We start from the raw sequence: 23965 nt of genomic DNA, 5'->3' as shown, positions 1-23965 counted from the left end.
CCTTTTTGCTTGACTATATTCTTTGAAATCTCCCTGTCCTGGATGAGAATGGATGGTCATTGAAAAGGACTACACAGATAGAAAACAAAATAGAACTATTTACCTAGCTTCCTTATATAGGGATATCACTTTTTATACTAAATCAGCTTGCTTGCCAAGTACGAAGAATGACTCACAGAAAACCAACATGCCCAGCAGTTTCTGAACCCAGGCATGTGGCTGTAGGTAGCTGTGTCTACAAATAGAAGAGGGGAGAAAAGCTACTAATTTTAGGGGGTCCCACCCCCTGGCCTTAATCTTTCATCACACTTGTTTTCTATAAGGAAGTATTGGTGATTGGTTGCTTTCAGTTTATAGAAAACTTACATAAGTATATAAATGGAGTAGGATGACCTTTGCAGACTGAGGGTCGAGCCCAGGCTTTGTTTAAAGCATGACAGCTTGCCTTCTGGGATTACATCACCTGTCCTGTTGGTTAAGCCCCGCAGGTCAGCTCAAACCCCTTTCCAAACTTGGAAGCAGAAGCATTATACTCCATTGGTCTTGTTGAGAATAATGTTACAATGACCGCAGCCAGGATGTTCAAGCCTCCTTGAACCCGTATCATGGAAAGAAGTTTAGGCGTTTGCACTGTCTGCATTCTGGAAGAAAATAGCCTTGAACGAAGGCCACGTAGCCAGGATTAGCATCTGCAGCACTGTCCATGGGCACTCCTGAAGGTCAGGACAAAGGGCAATGTGCTAACACCGTGCCTTCATTTACAAGAGAGTAAGTCCAAGTTATCTGAGGAAAAGTCCAGTATACGGAAGGAAAAGAAGTAAAGATTTTACTGATGTGTAGGAGACAGTAGCACAGGAATTAGGAAACCATATATGACATACAAGGAACAAATAAAAAACTAACGTGCCTTGAGCTGTGTCCAGGAATGAAAAGCATCTTCTTATTGTAATCAGAAAATAATTACTCTGAAATTTAAACTAGATTATTTGTGACTCAAATAAATGTTAGTGTAAAAATGATCATTTAAATGTGTAAGGCAAAGCTGTCCATCAGCTTCCGTGAAAACTTTTCTCTTTTAGTCTAAGGTTCTTACTCCTTAGCCTAAGAAGACATGGGCAGTGATGGCAACACCTTCATCTGTGGTGACACACACAATAATGAGTACATCTTTTCCAAAACTGTGATATTTCCCCAAAGGGCAAAACATAGGTCACTATTTCACCAGTGAGTGAGTGAGTGTCCAATTTAGTACAGCTGCATGATGTCTGCCTAATGTATAATGTCAGTGTCTACAAATCAGTGTATCTACAGACTGTGTCCTCTGAGGTACCGTGAGGGGCTGGTCCTCATGGATCTACAGACTGTGTCCTCTGAGGTACCGTGAGGGGCTGGTCCTCATGGATCTACAGACTGTGTCTTCTGAGGTACCGTGAGGGGCTGGTCCTCATGGATCTACAGACTGTGTCCTCTGAGGTACCGTGAGGGGCTGGTCCTCATGGATCTACAGACTGTGTCCTCTGAGGTACCGTGAGGGGCTGGTCCTCATGGATCTACAGACTGTGTCCTCTGAGGTACCGTGAGGGGCTGGTCCTCATGGATCTACAGACTGTGTCCTCTGAGGTACTGTGAGTCATGTAACGAGTCAAAACTGGCAAATTTTTGAAACCTCTGGCTAAGTCAGCTGATTTTCCTAACTGAAGCAAACTAGATCAAACAGCTTTACTCAGCTCCATGGGCCTCAAACCCGGCCAGCTCACCGACTTCATGCTGGTTCCTGTCCTGACCCTGCTGAACTCAGTCTCGCTTTCCTTCCCTCCAACTCACCTTTTGCTGGCGTAGTTCCCGCCTCTTTCTCTTTATTTGGTTCTGTGTGGAAAGTACAAGCACATTTTTACAAGTGTCTTACAGCACTTTATTGGGCGATGAGCAGAGGGAGAGGAAGGAAATAGATGATGTTAATGACGCTACAAACTCATTATGCTGCATATTAATTAGGAATTTGGGAAATATAGTTTAGAGTTGCTTTAACCTTTAATCAAAGCAGTTAATAAATGTGATCGTTTAAAAAGTATATCTAAAAACATGCAATACACATTTTGTTAAAATACAGTTAGCACAGGACTGGGTATGGGGGCACATTCTTTTTGTTTGTTTTTTGTTTTTTGAGACAGGGTTTCTCTGTAGCTTTGGAGCCTGTCCTGGAACTCACTCTGTAGACCAGGCTGGCCTTGAAGTTACAGAGATCTGTCTGTCTCTGCCTCCCAAGTGCTGGGATTAAAGGCATGGGCCACCACCAATCAGCTATGGCACACTCTTAATCCCAGCACACTGGAAGCAGAGAGTCTAGGAATTCATGGACAGCCTGCTCTATATATCAAGCTTCAGGACAGCTAGAACTACACAGACAGACTCTTTCTCAATAAACAAACTCTCCCACCAAAAAAATAAAAAGAAGAAGAAGAAAGAAAGAGAGAAAGAAAAAAAAGTCCACCTATCTCTGTCATGTCATATTACATACTGTAGTAGAACCGAGCAGACTATGTTTTTAAAATAAATTTAAATATATTTAAAATAAATGTACTTTATTTTAGAGTTCACCCAGGGACGTGCTAGGGAACTTTGACCCATGTAAAGGGTTTCAATAGCTTAGCTTCTGTCGGTTACAAGGAGGTATAAAGTAACTGTGCGATGTATGTAGTTTGAAAATGTTCTTGTGAGCACAGAAATCTTGGATTGGCTTGGGTAACAACAAATATGTTATGAGGGAAGTGGGATCAAATTCTATTGTCAATGTCATCTACCTTGTGTTTCTTCCTGTTCCGAATCACATTAGTTAGAGACGAGAAGATGTTATGTGTACGGTCATAATGGTCGGGGCTGGAGGGGATGGCTCAGCGGTGAAGAAAACTTGCTGCTCTAACACGAAGACCTAAGTTGGGATCCCAGCACCCATGTCAGGTGACTGAGTTACGAGTCACTCTATTCCTCTTCTGGTCTCTGCCTACACGTGTGCCTAGACCCGTGTGCGCATACATTCACACAGATACCCACATAAATACATCTTAAAACAGCCAAGTAACTTTCATCCATGGCTGGGTGTGCGGGCACACACTGTAATCCCATGGAAGCAAAACAATCATGAGTTCAAGACCAGCCTGAAGTATGTGAAACCCTGATTCAGACAAACAAGAAAAAAAATTAAATATCGTTGCATGCATGAAATCTGCCATCCACCTTCTCTCTTTCTCTCTGTCTGTCTGTCTGTTTCTTTCTATAACTAGCGAGTCAGATCTCAGCTGGCTAAGGACTATTTCAGCCAAGTCCGAGAGGAGCCACAGTAACTCAACATTCTCTAATAAATAGGAAATATGGCAGACTAAGGAAAGCATAGTTTATAGTGGCCTAGCCCAGCATCTGACGGGCAGGCAGCAGGGAAAGGCTTATCTAGGTTCTCAGTGTGCTCAGCGAAGGCCAAAATAAGTCTCACATACAAGAAGAAAACATAGCAAGGAAGAAGATGATCCTAACAAGAATGTCACACGTCTCCAATGGCTTCAGGACAGACATCTACAAAAATACTAGACCCGAGTTTACCCATCTGACCTCATAGGGCTTCGAGCCTGTTTCGTTCATTTGGCAATTCCGCAGTATTCTTTACTGTTTCAGGTTTTCAGTGAAGCTGGTAATCCTCGCTAGACAAAGAGGCTTGCTTGTGTGAACAGCTCGAGTCCTAGAACTGCCCTCTTAAAGACTATCCCCAGGACAGAAAAGCTGTAGAATTCTCTCATAAATTGCCAGCAAAACAAACAGAAGGGAGGAGCGCCAGAAATTGAAGCCTTATGCAGTTTTACGTGGACTTGGGCAGGACCAGTCTGTGGTGCTCTCCCACCCCTTGGCTCTACACCACGTTGCCAGCTCAGGTAACTGGCAGACGACTGAGAACAGCCCCGGGAGGCCTTGTTACAGCCTTGCGAGCCTGCCAGTACAGTAGATAAGTTCATCTCATTGTTCTTCCGACTGTTTTTTATTTTCAGTTTGACTGACTGTACACCAGTAACACGGGAAGCTGGTTTCTATTTAGAACTCCAGGCCATGCTGGGTACAGTGTGGGTTTTATCTTTCCAGTGTTTGGAAGGGAGCCCTGGATCCTTCTCCAGGGTTAGGGAGACACCTGAAGTTGAGCATGTGGTAGACCCAAGTGACTCCCCAGTCGCCTCTTGAAGGAGGAAGGGTGACAAGAAGGAGGTTTGGGGTTTTTTTGGGGGGAGGGTTGGCCTGGGTTAAGGGCTTTGGGGACAACTCACATAATTTTGGTTTCTTTGTCTTGGCAGGAGCAGACACACCAATGATTGCTGAGGTCCACACTAAGCTTTGAGCCATCATTTGGGCTTCTTTAGGTCCTCTCAGCTCCATTCTCTTTCCTAAGTCGTAGGTCTCTTCTATGTAAGTCAGACTCCGCGTCTCTGGCTCCCTTCTCTTTCCTAAGTCATAGGTCTCTTCTATGTAAGTCAGACTCCATGTCTCTGGCTGTATGTACACCTACCAAGAATTTTGCTGCAGTTTTAGTGATTTTCCCTCCAATCTGGGAGGCCAGAAAATACTAACAATTCAATACATTACATCTGATGCTGTGCCTCTATGGTCCCAAACCTTCCAAGCTTCCCAAAGAGCTTGTGAAGGGGCGACAGAGGAAAAGTTGAGAAGCTAAAGGCGTCGGGGTGAAACTGGATCCATTTCCCACAGTTACAAGAAAGATGCAAACACAGGCTTCTACTAAACCCGGGAAAGCTTCGTAAATACTCTGACTCCACCGAGACAAAGCTTCGGCCCGGTGGCAACTTGCACAGAACCGAAGGACTTGGAAGTGATCCCACCATACATAGGAAGCGCGCTGTTCGAATTACGTTAATACAATGTATTATTTTTGTTATCAGCTTAGCACACCCACCGTCATCCAGTGTCTCAGTCGGAAACAGGTTAGAGCTCACGGCACTCACGGAGGCCAAATTATGCCGGGATGGACTTCAGCGTTTGCCGCTCAAACGCGTGAGGGGATGGTTTTACTTACCTTCTGGGGGAGGGGCTGGGGTCGACACTTCATTTTCTAGAAATGGAAAGATAACGGAAGTGTTAGGCTCACAGCTCACAGGTAAGGGCTACTCCACCCTGGCGGCCGTATTTCCCGAGCTTGCTGATGACGTATCAGCGGTGGCGACAACATGCCCGCGGCACACTGCCTCAAGGGTGTGACGTGCAAGTCGAGGGCGTACATGACCTGATTCGGGTAGTGCAATCTGATGCCGGAGAAAGCACAGGAGAGATGATGGGGTTCCAGGCTATGTGCACCACTTAGGCCTTCATTCAAGTCTGGGAGGGGCAGTACGCCCCTCCAATCCCACCCTCCAATCCCACCATTTTCCAGGCAGAGACAGGAAAATTGGGAGTTCGGTGTCATCTTTGTCTATATATGGAGTTCTAGGATAACTGGAACTATACAGAACCCTGTCCCAAAACGTAAAAACAAACAGAACCTCATCCAAGCCAAGTGCAGACCTGGTATTTAATTAATACCACTAAGTTTGTTTCCCCGCTCTGGACAAGTGGCCAGGGCCTTGATTTGCTATCAGAGGGCTGCCGTGAGGATAAAATAAGACTCAGCAGGTGACGAACAGCCTGTGGAGCTTGAAAGGAAGTACCTTTAAGAGATTGCCTTGCTACCACAGAGAGGGCACCATGGTGACTCCAGGACGGTCCTTCCTCGTAAGGACACTTCCTGAAACGGGTGAGACCACAAAGCCCTCTGGCTCTATAGCTCTCCATTTCATTACAAAGCAAAGCCCAGGTCTCTGGGAAACGGAACTAACCCCTCCCCATGATGGTTTCTTTGCCTGTACATGCCCGGATTTCCACCGACACTTACCAAGGAGTTCCAAAGCTCAGGCTTGGAGACCTTACACGTGGCTTTGTATATGCAGTAGTGCAGGGCAGTGTGGCTGCACAGTCTGCTGGGACTGTCTGTTAGAGGGCACACTATTTCCAAGTAGCTACAGGCGCACCCCAGGGCGTAGGAGCACAAGGATGTCCCTGTGGATTCCCACGGGCACAAGACCTGAGTGCTGTTGGTTCTGTGTGACTGAAGCGGGTGCTTAAATTCTAGAGCAGGAAGAAGCTGCTGATGAAGGCAACTGCCTTAGAAGCATCTCCCACGTGATCATTGAATAAAACCCAAAGACGAGATGGTCATATCTTAGGCAGATAATGGGATCCTGGGAGCATTGCGTTTCTCCATGTCTAGGGTGCCTCCCAGCTCAGCTGTGGGAATGCACAGGACTTTAGTGTATGCAACTGGAATGAATTTAGAAAAAAGACATGGGTTATACCATGGCAGAAATCAGAAAATGAGCAATGCAAGAATGTGGGGTGCCACGATGTCTTTTTAAAACATCATATTTTGTACCTGATATAAATTTCAATTTGTTAACTTACTTGTCTGAAAAATTTTTCAAATATTCTGGAGATCAGAAAGTATTTTATAGTTGTTAATGAGGGAGAAGATGATAGATAGCCAGATAGATAGATAGCCATATAGATAGCCAGATAGATAGATAGATTGATTGATTGATAGATAGATGATAGACAGACAGATAGATAGATGGATGGAGGGATGAAAGGATGGATAGATAGATCAATGGATGGATAGATGGATAGGTAGATAGATAGATAGATAGATAGATAGATAGATAGATAGCAAAAGAGAAGAGGTATATAGCCTTATATGCTAGCACTAGCAGAAGTTAATATGGCGGGATGTGAGGTCATTCACAGGCACAGTGAAGACTTAAGTCCCTTTAGATGCCATTGACAGTATGCTTCCACATCTTCACCACACCTTGGAAAAGATCACTAACGCTGCTGTCGTCCACTGGGAGGTGAAAGCCTCAGCCTTATCATTTCCAGAGATCAGAGTGTGGGAATGGAAACCTTGTATTGGCTCTGGGCGAGGCACACAGAGGAGGATCAGAGGACCAGAGTGAGCAGAAGCCAGTTTCTCTGACACATTGTCGTTTGGTCAGAGCCATGGCTGCACCATGCCCAAGGAAGCTCTTCCTGACTCTTTCTACAGCCCGTGCTCTCGGTCTCCGGTTCCCTCCTCCCCACGGATGCAGAAGCTGTTTCTTGTACTCCTGATCCCATCCCACTATTCTACCCGAGAAGGTCTCTTCCCCACTGGCTTAGGGCTGATATTTAGGGCTGCTCTCTCCAGGTAGACACTCAAAGCCACTGTTACATCGTCTCGCTCTTCCTTGTCCTGTGCCTACTGGAGCCATCCTATTCTGGAGTTCTAGTCTCTGTCCATCCTCTGGCCTTCCTGTCTCTGAAGGTCACTGTCTCGTTCTTTTTCCCCAGGGAGACTTCCGCCGTTCCTGTGACTATGAGGACAGAACTAGGTGGGATCTGACTTGGTCTACCCTACTTCACTGTTTTCCTTGCATAGGCTTTGCCCTTCTTTCTTTCTGTCTTTCTGTCTTTCTGTCTTTCTGTCCTTTCTTTCTTTCTTTCTTTCTTTCTTTCTTTCTTTCTTTCTTTCTTTCTTTCTTTCTTTCTTTCTTTCTTTCTTTCTTTCTTTCTTTCTTTCTTTCTTTCTTTCTTTCTTTCTTTCTCCTTTGCCGGCCCTCTGGGCTGTGACATCCTGTTCTTCCCTATCCCCCTGGCATTCTGTGACCACATCGTAATATCCTACTTATCAACTATGATTTCGTTATTTTCTAGCAGTCTTGGTGTTCTTGTATCCACCGTCCCCAGTTAAATATTGTCAGGGATGCTGTTTACCTCCCTGGCGTCTCCACGTATTGCTGAAAACACATTAAATATATAGGAAACTAAGTAGCAAAAGAATGGAGAAAGGCTTCGTGGGTGGCTGTGTAAAAGCTTTCAAGCTGAATCAGCCTGATAGTATGCTCTCAGTTTTGTGGTGGAGCCCAGATCTTTCTAGGTAGCTTTGGCTAGCTTCAAACTTTCTGTGTAGCCCAGACCAGTCCTGAATACACTGCAATCCTTCTGCCTCAGCCTTCGGAGTACTGGGACCCCAAGCATGCACTGCCACACACAGTACAAGGTGCATTTCCTAAGGACAGCTAGAATTCTTTCGGATCCCAAGTGGGGCCTCGAGTGAATTCTAACCAGATTAATTAGAATCGTCTTGGATGTTGGAGCCGTAAACGCGCCCTGAATATAAATTGTCCATCTCCATTGTGTCTGAAGGATCCATGCCCAATGCCTCAGGCCAACACACACACACACACACACACACACACACACGAGAATTTAAGAACTTTAATTCAACCGCCTCTAATCTGGAGGTCACTGCCCTAGCAGCCAGCTGTAGCCGATTGTCCAAACCACGGAGACATTTCAGGACACGAGGGCTAAGACATGCCTGAAGTGGAAACGAAAGTTGTTTGCCTGCTTGGGGAGGAAATGCGCCCTCTAAAGAACGCAGAAAGACTGTCGCCTTGCAGTCAACCAGTAAACAACAACTTGCTGTCTCCTGTTGCATTTAGGGCTAACCTATGTCGACATTCTTAACGCTAGTAAGTCCCTACCTATGATTATCCCCTTTCGACATGGGAACAGAAACCCTGTCGGGCCCCACAGTTCAGGCAGAGAAGCTGGGCTCCGTACTTTCTCCCCTCTAGGATCTAGAAGGAAGCAAGACTCCATTCCCATCGTACCTCCTTTCCCATCAGGCTAACCAGGAGTTCATGCTCTGTAGCAGGGCCTGCTCTTACTTTCTCGGGTGCTCTGAAGGAGGCCGGAGAAATAAGCTGACAGGTTTTTCCAATATTATTACTTCACCTTCCCCTCGCATCATATCGGTCACTGTCAACGTCACGTAACTTCTTGGGAACGTGCCTCAGTTTCCTCAGGAGGAAATGGAACTAACAGCAGAGCCTCCACCTCAGGGAGGATGGCAGGAAGGGATGAGGTAGCAGAATCACCGTGTCTACACGTCAACACTTCCTGGTCTTAATTACCATCGTTTGTCCTTGGTCGCACCTGAACGAGAAACAGACGTCTACACGTGCCACCTGCTGAGTTGTCTAATTTTCTGGACTGAGGAGCAGCACGGAGGTGCTCACCCGCTGCACCCTAACTGTAAAATGGAAACTATTACTGAATTGAGTACAATTCACGGTTGGCATTGCAGTCCACAAAGTCCGAGAAGTGGATCAATCATCAACCAGCCACTGATTGTGCTGAAACAGGAAGGGGAAGCGGGGGAAAAAAAAAAAAACCTCCCTGTCATTTCCAGGGCCATGTGTAACTTGGAGGTAACAGGTGACCGGGAATGGTGATAGCCAAGCTGGCTTGATTTGGAAAGTGAATCATTCCCACCGGGGCTATGTGTAACTTGAAGGTAGTAGGTGACCAGGAGTGGTGATAGCCAAGCAGGCTTGATTTGGAAAGTGAATCATTCCCAAAGTTCCAGCGCCCCTGTAGGGTGTCCTTTAACATTAACTATAATGATTGATGTCTCTCTCTCTCTCTCTCTCTCTCTCTCTCTCTCTCTCTCAAACCCTGTCATGCTCAGTCTTGCCACTAAAATCATTTGCACACACCCCAAAGTCACTGACTGCTTCTATGGTAACCATTCATTAATAACAATAATAAAATAATAAATAATAATAATAAAAGGCTTAAGAAAGTGTCTGAGGGAGAAAATTCCACCTTTAAGGAACTCCTAGGTAAATGATTTATCTGTTAGTATTGAATTTCTTGCTCCTCGTCTTTCTGTCCTACACACTGAGGGCTCACTGCTTCCACGGACTCTGGAAACTGCTTTAGAAACTGCTGTGTGCCCAGGATCCGACCAAACCGTGGACCCTGACTGGAGGTCAGTGCCAAGTTCAGAGTTCTGCATTTCTAACAGGCTTGTAGGCTCGGCTGCTCCTGCAGGCCCACAGCCCACAGTTTTGAGCTACAGGACTTAGCTCGGACCCCAAAGGTCACCCATTCCTCTCCCATTTCAAAGATGGTTGCAAATGCTAAAACATTTACAGTAGCCCGGGACCTTTCTTCCGTCTTTGGTCACAAGCTTCTTGAGGACAAGGCCCGTCTTCTCTTCCTTTCCAAGTTCCACACAGCAGGTGCTCTGTAAATATAGCTGACTGGCAGGCCATTCCTACCCGCACAAAAGCCCCTTCTCCTCCCTGCCAAGAAATCAAGAACTGTCCCCTGGTGCTCCGCGGGCAGCTTTCTTCAGCTGCATTACCCACAGGGAACACTATGTCTTCCATTGCTGGCCCTCCCGCTGGCCGAGGCTCCCGGGCATCCGCCCAAACCCATCTTTTAGATTTCATCTTACTGTCAGCACACGTCTTGCGTTTCTTAACAAGGGCAGGAGAGCAACCGCGGCTGGGGTTTTGGCTCTCAGGAACAACGCACCCCTTCCCTTTCTAAGGAATCTGCCCCCTTTAAAATCCAGGCTGGAAAGATCACTAGAACCAAGGAATCTGCCCCATCAATGTCTAGGCAAAAACCCCTCAGTCTGCCCTGGCAGGTATGTTGATATCTGGTCCCCTGTGTAGTAATGACCAACTGGCAAGTCCTTTGGTAAACTCTAAATCTTATACAAGCAAACAGATACTGACTAATGATGCCCCGAAAGGTCTGCGTACTTAAAAGCCCAAAGATGAAGTCTGAGCTTTGTGGACCAGCTGGATAAAGGCAGATTTTTGTCCCCTCTCTCTGTATCCACCCATTACCAGAAAACATGCCTACAAGGTTGTATGGAAAAGCAGAGTTATGTACTTGGCTAAAGAAAGAGAAGGAGGAGGAGAAAGGGGTGAGGAGGAAGGGGATGAGGAAGAGGAGGAGAAGATGAAGAAGAAGAAAGAATAAGAAATAGCTGCGGGGGGCAAATATTTTAGTGAACAACATGAAAATGAGCAGGATTCTGCAGCAGCAACGAAACTGACTTCTGGCTTCCTAGACCAGGACGACGGGCCTTTGATCTTTTCTGATTCCTAACAGCCCTCCCTTCCTCTGCAATGCTGAAATGCTTTCAAAAGCTTGATCTATTTCTGGTGGATTTTTCCTACGGTCACCTACTGTAAAAAGCACAGGTATGCCACCAATGGCATGCCTGCACAGCTTGTGCCCAGGCGTTCTAACTGACGGGCACCGGTGGCAGCGATGAGGCAGCCTGGTACGTGGCCCTCAGCTGCTAAAGAAACACCGGGAACAGAGGCTCCATAAATGGTATGGCTTTCTCCAGTGGAAGCCCTTGCCGCTTTCAGTGCCAAGGGTTCTGTGGTCAGTAACTTGGGAGGTGGGGGATCTTAACTCTTGGTGGTATCAAGTCCTCTGACCGTATGCGTCTGTCCACTAATGTGACACAACTCAGCCAAGTTCTCTCTTTGTCAAAGGCTCTCTGCCTACAGGAAAGCTTCACGTCACAAAACTATTATTACATTATTGTATTTTATATTGTCATATATTTAAACAACACATTATCGTTAGAAGTATTCTGTGGTGCCTCAGCTAGAATGTCACTTAATTTTTTATATTATGGAGGGCATAATTAATTACGCCACATGGGTGTAGAGAAGGCAGAAAGAACACGTAAGAAGTTGCTCTCCTTGATTGCTGTGACTACATGTCTCTTCCAGCTTCTATTCTGTACCCTACTGGGGACGCTTTTGAAAAACGAATCTTCCAAAGCCATCCTTTGGTAATGTGACTTTGAGGACAAATGGTATGGTTCATTTGCTTATTTTTGCGATAGAGCCTCACTGTGTAGCCCAAGCAAGCCTTGACTCCTTCCATATCCACCTCATGAATGCTGGGATTACAAGAGGGGCCCACCGTGTTCAGACTTGTCATTTATACTATTTAAGCACACATTGTATGTGTGCGTGCACGTGTGCATATCTGCATGTGCACAGGTACCACAGTGTACATGTGGAGGTCAGAGGGTAGCAGCCCACCACGTGAGCCGCAGGTATTAAACTCAGGTTCCCAGGCTTGGTAGCAAGTACCTTTACCTGCTGAGCAACCTTGCTGGCCTGTATTCCTTATTTTTGAGGTAACATTCTGCGTTCAAAATGAAAAAAAAAAATGCGTCTATTTTGTAAATTGTAAACATCCAAGATGTTGAGTTTAATAGCCCACTATAATAAGGTTACTTGTGGTAACATAGCAAATCCTCTTTCTTTTCCCATTAAAAAGGCACCAGGCATTTGTTGACAGTGGGCTCTGGCACTGTGTCCTTGCTCCACTTGGAACCTCATTTGCCTGGACAGCGGCCTCAATATAAAAGATGGTTTGCACGGAGACATTTGCCTTACCATCTAGGGAAATATTGGCTACATTCATTACAGTCACCAAAAAATGAACAAGCATTGATTTATGGTAATAGTTCTCAAAGTATGGGCTGGGATTCCTGAGCCCCCAAGCCTCTTCTAGAGGGTCTAGACTATCAAGGTTTTTTTTTCTCCTGTAATTTTAAGACACCATTTGCATCTTTTTCATTCACATTCTTTCACAAGTAGTGAAGTTTTCCATAGGACACACAACATGTGATGACATCAGCGTTCTGACAGCTTATAACACACGTGTTTATGTATTTTTATGTGTGAAACATCTTTGGATTTTTCATTTGTTCGAAAATAACAATGAGAAACTGGCCAGTGCCTTCAATAACTAAGAGGGGCGTGCCAGTCGCCCTAGTTACTCCTGAGGTTGAGAGTGGGGGATTGCTGAGCCTTGACAACATAGCAAGATACAAGCATAAGGGGGCTGGAGAGATGGCTCAGAGGTTAAGCACACTGACTGTTCTTTCAAAGGTCCTGAGTTCAATTCCCAGCAACTACATGCTAGCACATAACCATCTGTAATATGGTCTGGTGTTCTCTTCTGACATGGAGGTGTACAGGAGGAACATTGTATACATAATAAATAAATCTTTAAAAAAAGATACAAGCATAAATAAATATGTATTTGAATATATATGCCAAATATGTATATGAGAATAAAACTATTTTGGGCAAGTTCTTTTTAATGTGAATAAATTCATGTTATATACTTCATTTGGAGCTTTGACTGATAAAACTGTGAAGCTGGCCTTACAGAGGACCTAGCTCCACATGGCAGCTCACAACTGTCTGTAACTCCAGTTTTAGGGAATCTGACAACCCCCTTACACTGCTTGCCTGTGGTGCTCAGATACACATGCAGACAAAATACTCAGACATGTAAAATAAAAAATAAATATTTTCAAAAAAGTAGTCAAACATGGTGGCACACTCTTTTAATCCCAGTACTCAAGAGGCAGATGCAGGTCAATCTCTGAGAGTTCAAGGCCAGCCTGGTCTATCTAGTAAGTTCCAAGGGTGTCAATGCTATGTAGGGAGACCCTGTCTCAAAAGAACAAAACTATAAATTGAATTTGGGGGTAGTAACTTGCTTTTCTATGGGCACAATGATAGAGACAAAAGAATAATATGGCCCAATATGGCCGCCTCGAAAATTCATCTGCTTGGCCATTCTCTTAGCCAGATAACAGCTGCTGTCCTGAAAAGGACCTGGGTCACTGGGGAGAAAAGCACATTGCATCAAGCTCCCTGAGCGTCCTTCGCTGAGCCCCTGAACCCGTACACAGCCTAGAGTGAGCACAAAACACAGACCAAAGGGGGTGCTCACCCTTGGGCGCCTACCCTGTGTTTGCACGACTTGAGAGTAAACGCTTTCTTAAAGGCTGGCCGTTCCCAAGGTGGCACTAAACCCTCGGCAGCGGCAGCGAGATCCATCGCCCTGTATGCCTAACAGCAGGAGGGGGATTCCGTCCAGTGATGGGCAGGATGATCCACGGCAACCTTCTAGCCAAGAGCAACGGGAAAACTGCTAATGACTCGGTATTGATTCCATAAAGCCAGTCATTTGGATTCTCGGGACAACATGTTCTACAGTGTCTGTAATACAAGGCAAAGTTAAATTCCATCCCCTGTGCTCTATGCATTCATTATGTTTTCAGAGATGGAATCTCGTGTAGCCCAGGCTGACCCTACACCCACTGTGCAGCCAAGGTTGGCCATGCCTCTCCCTCAGAACTTCTGGATTGCAGACTTACAGCGCCACACCGAGATCCCACTGATTCACTTGTAAAATGCAGAGATTTGTTTTGAAGCACAGGTGTGTTACATTTTAGAAATGTTTCCCGCCAGTAATTCATCGAAGTGGTAAAGATCACCAGGTTCTAGAACAAAGCAAACCCCTTAGCACTGCAGACAGAGCCGCTCTTTAGAACGACGTAGCCCATGCAATCCAGATTTGTCTGCTGTGGGCACACGTTGCTGAGGACTGCACTCCAAGAGTCCATAGATGAAGTGCCTGGATGCTGAAGATCTCAGTGATTTATACTTCAGCTTGATGGGAGATCCCTAAATCCACAGGACTTTTCTTAACCCCTCGGTTAGCTTGTGTTTCTGTCTGAATTGCATGTTTCAACTCATGACGCCATTCCACAATGAAAGAGAATGAAGCTCCGGGCATTTTTTTATATACAACAACTGCAAGATTTTACATAGCAGCAAGTACAAGATGTTTCACCCAAGACAATGTCTTGTTTCTTTATCTCCTGTTTCCAAAGACAAAGAAATGAAGGTCAGAAAGACCCAGATAGGGGCAGCCAGTTGGCTAAAGCTGAACTCAATTTGAAGAAGTTGAAAGAGTTGAGTATACATCAAAAGATTATTTCACAAGTGATTTGATTGCTAATATTTTTCTCTTTAAATTCCTTTTCTGTGCCCTTCCCTGGGGCCTGCATTATTGACTCCCTCTATAGTCAGATGTTATGGGATAAACCTCTTCAAGACTTTTTCCCAAGTGCCTGCTGGGGGCTCACTCTGGGTAACTTTTTAAGAATAGAGGAAAGAGAGTCCTGATGCCAGATGGGGGGGGGGTCATAAAAAGAAGATTCCAGAACAACAAACACAGTGGCTCTTGATTTGCTGCTTGTCACATCCACGTGCAGTCAAGACTATCTCTTTATGTAATTACCTGAGAAAAATCCAGAGTCAGGAAGACAGCTCTGTGTACAGAGAAATCCAGTGTCCCTCAAACCCAAGTCACAACTTTGGCGACAGATACAGCTAAAGACTCAGCAATTCAAGGTGACGCTTTCATCCAAATGGGAAAGGCCAAACCACCACTACCACTCTCACCGCCACACACACACACACACACACACACACACACAAACACACACACACAAACACACACACACAAACACACACACACACACACAGACACACACACACACAGACACACACACACAGACACACACACACAGACACACAGACACACACACACACACACACACACACACACACAGTGGAACAATAAAGAAACAGCTCGGTGTCCTTTTCTTTCTGACAGCCGGAGACCCCTCCACACCACACATTTCAGTGGGAACACAACAGAGACCCTGGGGTGTAGACATTCTTTTTTTTTTTTAACTTGGAATTGAGTTACAACTAAGATGCTTCACTTCACCAGGGCATACTCCTAGTGACAACAATGGTCATCCTAAGGATGACTACCAAGGTCAAGGTCAAGGCCATCTAGGGCTGGGGGGGGGTGACAAAAACAAAAAAACAGGCTAGCTAAAATTACATAGCAAGACTCAAAAGCAAAACACACCTAAAGCAAAACCAGAAGGCAGCCTTTATCTGATCACATGTTATGAATCTGGTCACGTGTTATAGATATTGACAAAGGCTGGGGAAACTGTGGCTCGCAGCCTATGCTGTTGGAACTGCAAAGCTTTGGTCACATGCTTGCTGTTTAATGTCTTAGCCAGTTCTGGGCTCTCTGCTTGCGTTCTGCTATGTGGTGGTCTTGCTGCAAACACTTTACCTGGTTTATTTCCATTTTTGCAAAGACCCTGTGATCCCAGTATTATTTTAATCACATTTTAGACAGGAGAGAACCAAGGCGTAGAAAGTATATGGAACTCAGTACATGGGTCAGCAGGAATTAAAGCTCTCGAGAATGTCCCGTGGGTGTCATGCAGTAATGTTTAGTAAGTATATTATTTAAGATGTATTAGAAAAAAGAGACTGCATTTATACAGGACAATCTTAAAGACATCCAGCTACAAACATAATAAACTAAAATTCTCAATACTATAAATAAGCGAACTTTGGATATAAATAGAACATCAATTACTGTGTGAGTTTTATAAAAGGCAAAGATATAAATAAAAAATTCCTAGGGAGTTTTAATTAAAAAGAGGTTTGATGCTATTTGGAAACAACTCGGGTGATTTTGAAAAAAAGAACAGTGTTTAGCCTAAATAGATAAACACAAGTCAAAAAAAAAAAAATCAACAAAACTAATCGTAAGACCTAGCACCTGACTTGCAATGTAACTTTGAATGTTGCATTTGCGTGCCAAACTGGCCTAGAAAAAGATTCTTGGGAGCGTAAAAGGGCAAAAGTCTCATCAAAGTGGATTTAAACTTGAAAGGCACAGAGTAAGTCAGATTACCGTCAGTTTCTTGTGAGCGCATTTGAAGAGAGAGAGACAAGCCTGGGAGAGCAAGCCTCATCTCCTCTCTGCCAAGTCAGCCAGCCTGCACCAGCCCCAGTGAGGTGGGTCTAAAGGCTGGTCCTGAAAGCACACAGAGACTCTAGGAGCGCTGCCCTGTGAATGAGAACACCCTGGCGTCTGCCTTGCTGTCTATCTGTGTGGCTGTGCAAACATAGTCTCTGTAAGTTAAAGCTGACTCTGTCCACCCAGAACAGACCTGGGCAGGACGAGACAGCATTATCACTTTGATTTAGGGGGGCTGTCTGCTAAAAATAAAAAAATAAAAAGTCTATAGGAGCAGGGGTCATATTCTCTTTCTGTTTATGAAATAAACATAAACATGCTGCTTCTGGGAAATTAAATGGCAACAACTTCGTTCTTTTTCATAGTTTTATCTTTGTTAATCACTGTGTTCTCAATTTTGAGGAAATGACTCTTTTAAAAAAACTAAACTCTTCACAATTTACTTAACTCAGAATACACAATTTAGTAACTGTCTTCCTGGGGAGCTACTGAACAGAAGTATGCAGGACTCTGAACCAGTCAAAGGGTTTCAGAAAAACAAAATAAAACAAACTCATCTATCGAGCACTGGCATCGAGCGGTGATAAGACAGGGCTAATTTCTTATTGCTAGAACCTTCACCCTGATATTGCCTGTCTAACACATACAAGTATACCTAGAGATGTGGCCTACCACTAGAGTTAACACAGAAGTTACCGATGGTCAAGAGCACTTGGTGTCTCTAAATGGATGCTTCACAGAGGTACTTAGGAAGGAGTTTAGGAAAAAATGGGAATGTTTTGTAATTCTAAAGTCTTCTGTACAGGCCCCAAAAGACTAAATTGACATTTTAAAAATAAACTGGTCATAAGAAATTTAAGGAAAAACTACAAGCAATGCTTCCTACATCTGTAAAAGAATAGCAATATTTTAATTTCAGTTGCTGCTTCTCATAGATCCCTAAAACTTAAAAGAATAGATTTGCGAGAGTATTGCAGAAGACTGTTTCATTCAAATTTTTGCAGAAACTATTTATTTGGAAATGACTTCAGTTTGCGTAGCTTATTCCACCATGAACGGACTTTAAAATTGCTATCAGGAAGGAGCTACTGTAAGCTGTGTGTGCATAGGGACCCTGAAAGTAAATATTTGAAACCCAGAAAAGATGATGCAGGCCTGTACTTCTAGTACTAGAGAGACTGAGGGAAGAGGGAGGTGGATTCGGGCCCAGCATGAGCTATCTAGTGAGACACTGTTTAAACAGAAACGAAAGCGTTTCAAGGCCAGAGTCACGTCTCAGGACAAAAAGAAAGCAAGCCACCGAGAAAACCTAAATCCTTGACAGGTTCCCTTTCCCAAGCTTGCCAGGCGAGCAGGGCATTTGACTGTTTTTACCAAACCCTGCTCTTGACTTCCCTGCTATTTCAAATGCCTTGGAAGTAAGAGCGAGGCTTCTTTGGACTCAGTGGATGAGAAACAAGGACGCAGTTTGTTTTCCTATAGTTTTTTTTTTTTTTAAAGCATTTTATTTAGAGAGCTTGAGAGGAAAGAATTGCTCGGTCCTTTATTCTTCTCCCCAATAGGTGCAGTAAGACGGTCATAAAAGCAGGCACTGAGGAAGAATTCTGCTGGGCATTAAGACTCTCCAGGGTGCATTTCCCCGGTGCATTTCCCTGGTACATTTCCTCAGAGCACCCGTTCATACACAGACAGCCTGAGCCTGTATAGTGAAAGCTCCCGGACACCAAGGCAGCTCTTTTCTGAGCGGCTGGGTGTGGGGTAACACTATAGTACCTGTTGATATATCTTCTTCTTGTCATTCATATATCATCTTCTTCAAGACAGCTTCTTATCAGAAGCCTGAGCTGGCCTTGGTGTCTTTGTTCTCCTGTTTCAGCCTCCTGAACGCCGGGAGCATAGGCCCGTGTTATCCCAACACACTTTAGAGTATAGCTTGTACACTTCTTGTTCATTTGATCTACATGTCATGCAGAGATGGACAAAAACTTGATTTAAAAAAAAATCTGTGTCCTTTCTCCTCTATTCTTCTAGCTTGTTTCTTATAAATCATTAGCTTATCTCTAACTTAAGATGTGTGTGTGTGTGTGTGTGTGTGTGTGTGTGTGTGTAATTTCACCAATCAGTTTATTTGGAACTTCAAATAAGACATCCAGTGGCTCGTGGGAACTGAAGGTCAGTGAGTAAACACAAGAGGGTAGTGTCCTATCACTGTGCTCCCTTTTCTGGGGATGACTAAGCCCAGAGTCATGAACAGAAATAGGCAAGAGGTGAAGGGCCTAAAAGGCCCGTTTAGGTTCAGATTGGTTGTTATATTCCGCAGAACTTTAAAGCCTTCTCGGGACCAGAAAAGAGAAGTAGAGAAAGTAAGGAAAGCTTCCAGGCTGAAAAATGTCTCTGTGAGCATGTTTCCTCCTGTTCCCACCGAGAAAGACCCAAGGAGACCCAACAGGTGCTTTACAAAGTTGACGCAGCAGAGAAGCCATGGCTTTGATTCTGGAAGTTGTCAGAATCCACCTTTACCACGGCAGTCCCAAACGACTCTGGGTTTGCCCCGTGTCTTGAGTGTTCCAGAAAGGATCCACCATGAAAGAGGAGAAAGCTACAGTGACTTCAACGGGTGTTCTGATCCATGCATAGGACCCAAAGGAACTATTGATTTCTTCTGATGAATTGTGCATGCAAAATACAATAATGCCTTAAATACAACAAGGTAAAAGTGAAATTCATGTTGAGGCCTCGATTCAATGAGTGAGAAAATAATTTTTCAAGGCTGCAGGGAATCTAACAGTTAATCATTACATACAGATTCTAAAGAGCCAGGTTTAGTGGCTTCCATTATTACACGCTGCAGAGGTATACTAATTTGTATGTGTTTAAGGGTTATTTTATTATTTTTAAGATTTTATTGCTTATTTTTTAGTGTGTATGTCTGTGTGTGTTTCTGCGTGTGTCTGTGTGTGTGTATGTGTGTGTGTGTCTGTGTGTGTCTGTTCGTCCATGTGTCTGCATGTCTGTGTCTCTGTGTCTGTCTGTGTGTGTCTGTGTGTGTATGTCTGTGTGTCTATGTGTTTGCATGTGTGTGTGTCTGTGTATCTGTGTGTCTGTGTCTGTGTGTATGTGTGTGTGTCTGTGTGTATGTATGTGTCTGTGTCTGTCTGTCTGCATGTCTGTGTCTCTGTGTCTGTCTGCGTGTGTGTGTCTCTATGTCTGTGTCTGTGTGTCTGTGTCTGTGTGTGCCACTGTGAGCATGTGCAGTCAGAGGACAGCTTGTAGGAGTTGGTTGGCTCTCTCGGTTGGAACTAAGGCTGTCAGTCTTGAAAGTGCCTTTGCCTTCTGAGTCACCTCGCCAACCCCGAATTATCATAAACTAATAGAGCTTCTATCCCAAGAAGAGGCATTATTGACTTTTCTTTATTTTCAGGTTGATAGTTTCTTTCTGACAGGAAGAAGAAAATTTTCCAGCAGCAGACTAGTTTCTTCACATGTTAGGACCCAGAGCAGAATTACCCTTGAATGCCTGAAGCCCCCTTAATGAACCACAGCGGTGCTTAATTAATAGTTGATACATAAATAAATTCACTAGCAAGGCACTCTGGGAGATTCCTAACAGCTGAAGCCTCCTCTCGGCATCTTCTCTCACCATCAGATGGGAGAAACATAATGGCCTCAGATTCTATATGAACGCAGAGTGTAGGAGAGGTCCGTGGGATGAATAATCCATTTGTTGGACGGAACGCATGCGCAGCTGGTGAAATGCCGAGGAGACCGTGCAAAGGCGCCACTCCTGTCCGGTGCAAGGACATAGCTCGACAGCAGAGCACACACCCAGCATGCACGAGGCCCTGGATTTGACCCCCCCCCCCAGCGCCACCCGGGGAAAAAGATGCTTTCTGCTTCCAAACGGAGTCCTTGAGATAGCCAAAATATTTTCATATAGACTAATTCTTGGCCCTAGGCTTCCTCCTTGAGGTCGAGAGCTGCACCTGTCTTTCTTTTCCTTAGAAAGACCCGCTCCCTGATGAGCTGACGTGAGAGTCCCAGAATTAGGCCACTGTGGGTTGGAGGCAGCGAAGTGAGATGTCCTTTGTACTGTTAGGTGCTGAAAACTCGGTCCCTTTGCCAGATCCTATCAAGGTTCAGTGCATGGCGTCCCCAGAGGGAAGGAGGGGGGAGATCCCCAAGGCTGGAGGAACTGCTTCTTTGGGTGAATATCTACAAGTCGTTCTGAAGTACGGCGTGCTTTATTCTTGGTACTGTCTTTCAGAATGGCAGCTTCGATGGAACGCAGACAACCGTAGTTAACATAGACTCATCCACAGGGCGTAGCTGCTTCAGAGGCAGCACAGGAATTACCGCATTCGGATGTGGTTGTCAAAAGCAGCACATTCACGGAGACAAACTCGGGACATGATTCCTTTAGCAATCAGTTCTGCTGGTAAGGGAATTCAAAAGAGGAAATCTCTGGACTTCCTCGATGGGTTTTAAATATATCAGTGATGCTTTGGGAGGGGATGTCACTTCCCACCATCCAAATCTAAACTAAGCAAAGAATCTATGGGTATAAAATTACTGTCTTGGGCGGAGGGGCTCCCACACAGACTATCAAAAGGACTTTGACAGCAAAAGAAACTCGTGGAGACTTTAGCATTCATGCAGATTTATTTTTCAAATGTATAAACTACGTCATATAAATATATATGAGAAGAAGAAGAAATATACGGTCTTCTTCCTAGCTGGATAAGTTCATTCTCTCTAAATGTAGAATAGGTTTGATCAAGTTGCCAAACCAAACACAACACCTCACTGCGCCCAGCCAATAGAATCATTTAATTCACTGTATTGGTCCTGCAGCCTAGAACCTTACTTTATTAACCTTCCAGCTTCCTTGCCCTTCTCAGCTGGGATGGCAAACAGCAAATGAACTCAGAATAATTAAAATAATCTTCTGTTTTCACGTTGGAATCATAAAAGGTGTTTCACCCAAGGAAGCCTCCCAAAGAGTCAAGTCAAGTGACCCATGGGATAAAAGGGACATTTAATACACATGCAAATCATTTGCATCACAAATAAGCAGGAGGTAGACACACTTCCCCGCAGTTGGGATTAAGTTCCCATATTAATGCATGCATTTGCTGTGGTTATTTTGGGAGGAAGACTTCATCCATCAATGCTCTCTGCCACTAAGTAGGGCCGACCTGTAACTGATCACCCCGACCTGTCAGCACCGACTACCTAATTACATAAAGAAAAATACTTAAAAGCCTCTTCATCGTTTGCTTAGTATCTCGACTTCATGTTCAACGTGTGGCATCTTTTGCAAAGCTCTTCAAAATAACGGTAACAAGCACTTTTAAGAATTAAAAATGAAAAAATTTTTTTTTATGTTCTCTGCTAATCATGTGTGCATGTATCTGGGCGTGCATGCAAGTGTGCTTTTATCTGCAGAGAAGAAAAAAAGTAAGAGTAAAAAGCCCCAATGCAACTGATTTGATTTAAATATGTATATTTTGCATTATCCCCAAAGAAGCTTGAAACTTAAAGGTATTCTTCTCTGTAATCATTAGAAAAGGATGAAGGATTTATATCATCTGAAGAGAAACCAGAGTATGAGGTGATATTTACAAAAGATGCTTCTACTAAAAATTAGTTAATGCATTTGTGTGATGAACATGCATTTTCACAATCACTAACACCAGTTTGTTTACATTATTAATTAGCAATTTAAAATATTTGATATTTTATAGAGAGGAGAAAATTTTCTTCTAATAAAGACTATTCTTTTCTTTTCTTTTCTTATTCTTAATTGTTCTTTTAAGGCTACATGTTTTGAAATTGAATATGGCAGAACTCAGAGAGTACAATCTACCAATCAGAATCATAGAGATTTTCTTTTCAAGCAAGAATTTCAAAGCCGAGCTCCCAAAGCAGCAATCAAATCCTTCTGTTTATTTTGAATGCCTTCCTGTGGGAAAGAAATAGTAAACCTACAAATAACATCACACATTCTTGTTAGAAATTTGACCAAAGTTATGAAGTGTTTGAGAGGGCAGCCCACGCCCCCAGCCCTGCACACTGCAGAAACAAAGCAAGAGAATAAACTTGGAAATGCACCCTCCTCACAAGCAGTCCATATCTTTGATTTAAGCATTTTAAGGACCTCTTAAAATCGAAGACTAGAATTTTTCATGTACTCATTGGAATCAATATTGCTGTACAAACTTTATCAGGCATTTCTCGGTTGATTATATAGTCTTATATTTTTCTTCTGGCCTGTTCACACTCAAGAACTTTATCTTTGCATCCCAATAAGGCTACTGTCTTAGAGTTTGCTTTTTTAAAAAAAGTCAGATAATTCTTTGAAAATAAACGGCAAAATAATCATTAAAGAGTATAACAAGAAGGTTTATGTGTGTTCTTACCCTCTTTCTTAGTGGGTTCTGGCATGACCGCAATAAAAGGTTACTGTCCCGAGAGTTTTCTCCCTCCTGCACCAGTTGACAGAAACTCCAAGAAGAGCAGAGAGACCGTGCGGGTCTGCGGGTCCGTGTGACAAGCAGCTGCAGGGATAGCGAAGGCTTTTATACAGCCGCCGGGCATCAATCACGTTGGCGCCTCCCTTCTTCGGCACAAGGATGCTGAAATCTGACAGCTCTGGGACCTTTCTCCCATCTGTTGTCTGCGCTCTGCTCCCTTGCCTGCTGGAAGGAATCTCCTGTCCATCTCGTGTGGCAGATGCGAGCACCTCTAACTTTCTAAATTCGGCTGCAGCCTCGTGCTCGCTCCTGTTCTGTTCTATCCGACAGACAGATGCGTGTGCCGACTCAGCAGCGCACGGGGTTTTCTGAGTGATAAAATAAATAAATGAAAATCATACCATGTGAGCCTGGCTTCTCTCTTAATTTTCACTAAGACTTGAAAGGGAAAAAATATATTAAGATGATCATTTTTATTCCCATCTTAGCTGTTCATTTTCCTTATTTCTTAATTACTGAGAATAAAATTTTTTGTTTTGAATTTCTACACCAGTGTTATTTGGTCAAACTGAATTCCAGATTACATACCTCATTTCATTTTCTCTACCAAGACTAGCAAAGGTGTGTAATAAGGATACATTGTATTTGCAATTTTTCAAGAAACAGTTTTTTAAAAGATTGCAGCATATACAAGAACGACAAGGAGATCTGCTACAAAGTGGGTAGGACTGACACTCAGGAAAGAAACCGACCGTAAAGTCGTGCGATTCAAGCCCATTTCCGTGGAATGTCCATCCAGACTAGACAAACGCAGAGCGTGGCAAACGGGCTTAGCGATTGCCGCCGGTCTGGAGAAGTAGAATTAGGACCGGGCG

At 44.1% G+C, this 23965-nt stretch overlaps 1 protein-coding gene across 11 annotated transcripts in view; it reads right to left on the bottom strand.

The window, feature by feature from the left end:
- The window catches only part of Mybpc1 (myosin binding protein C1), a 78848-nt gene extending 55662 nt beyond the window's left edge, over positions 1-23186 (bottom strand). For 9 of the 11 annotated variants that reach the window (XM_087901914.1, XM_087901909.1, XM_087901912.1 and 6 more), the window contains exons 1-3: positions 23037-23186; positions 5069-5104; positions 1825-1866 (exon numbers count right to left, since the gene is read on the bottom strand). In XM_087901914.1, coding sequence (XP_087758040.1) covers positions 1825-1866; positions 5069-5104; positions 23037-23061 — 103 coding nt within the window. In that variant the 5' untranslated portion in view covers positions 23062-23186. The remainder of the gene's footprint in view (positions 1-1824; positions 1867-5068; positions 5105-23036) is intronic. The other 2 variants (XM_087901911.1, XM_087901917.1) reach the window with 1 other exon arrangement.
- Positions 23187-23965: the final 779 nt, after the last annotated feature.

Source organism: Myodes glareolus, chromosome 26, assembly GCF_982192425.1.
Source record: "Myodes glareolus chromosome 26, mMyoGla1.1, whole genome shotgun sequence".
Classification (NCBI taxonomy): Eukaryota; Metazoa; Chordata; class Mammalia; order Rodentia; family Cricetidae; genus Myodes; species Myodes glareolus.
This window is presented reverse-complemented; position numbering and strand designations above follow the sequence as displayed.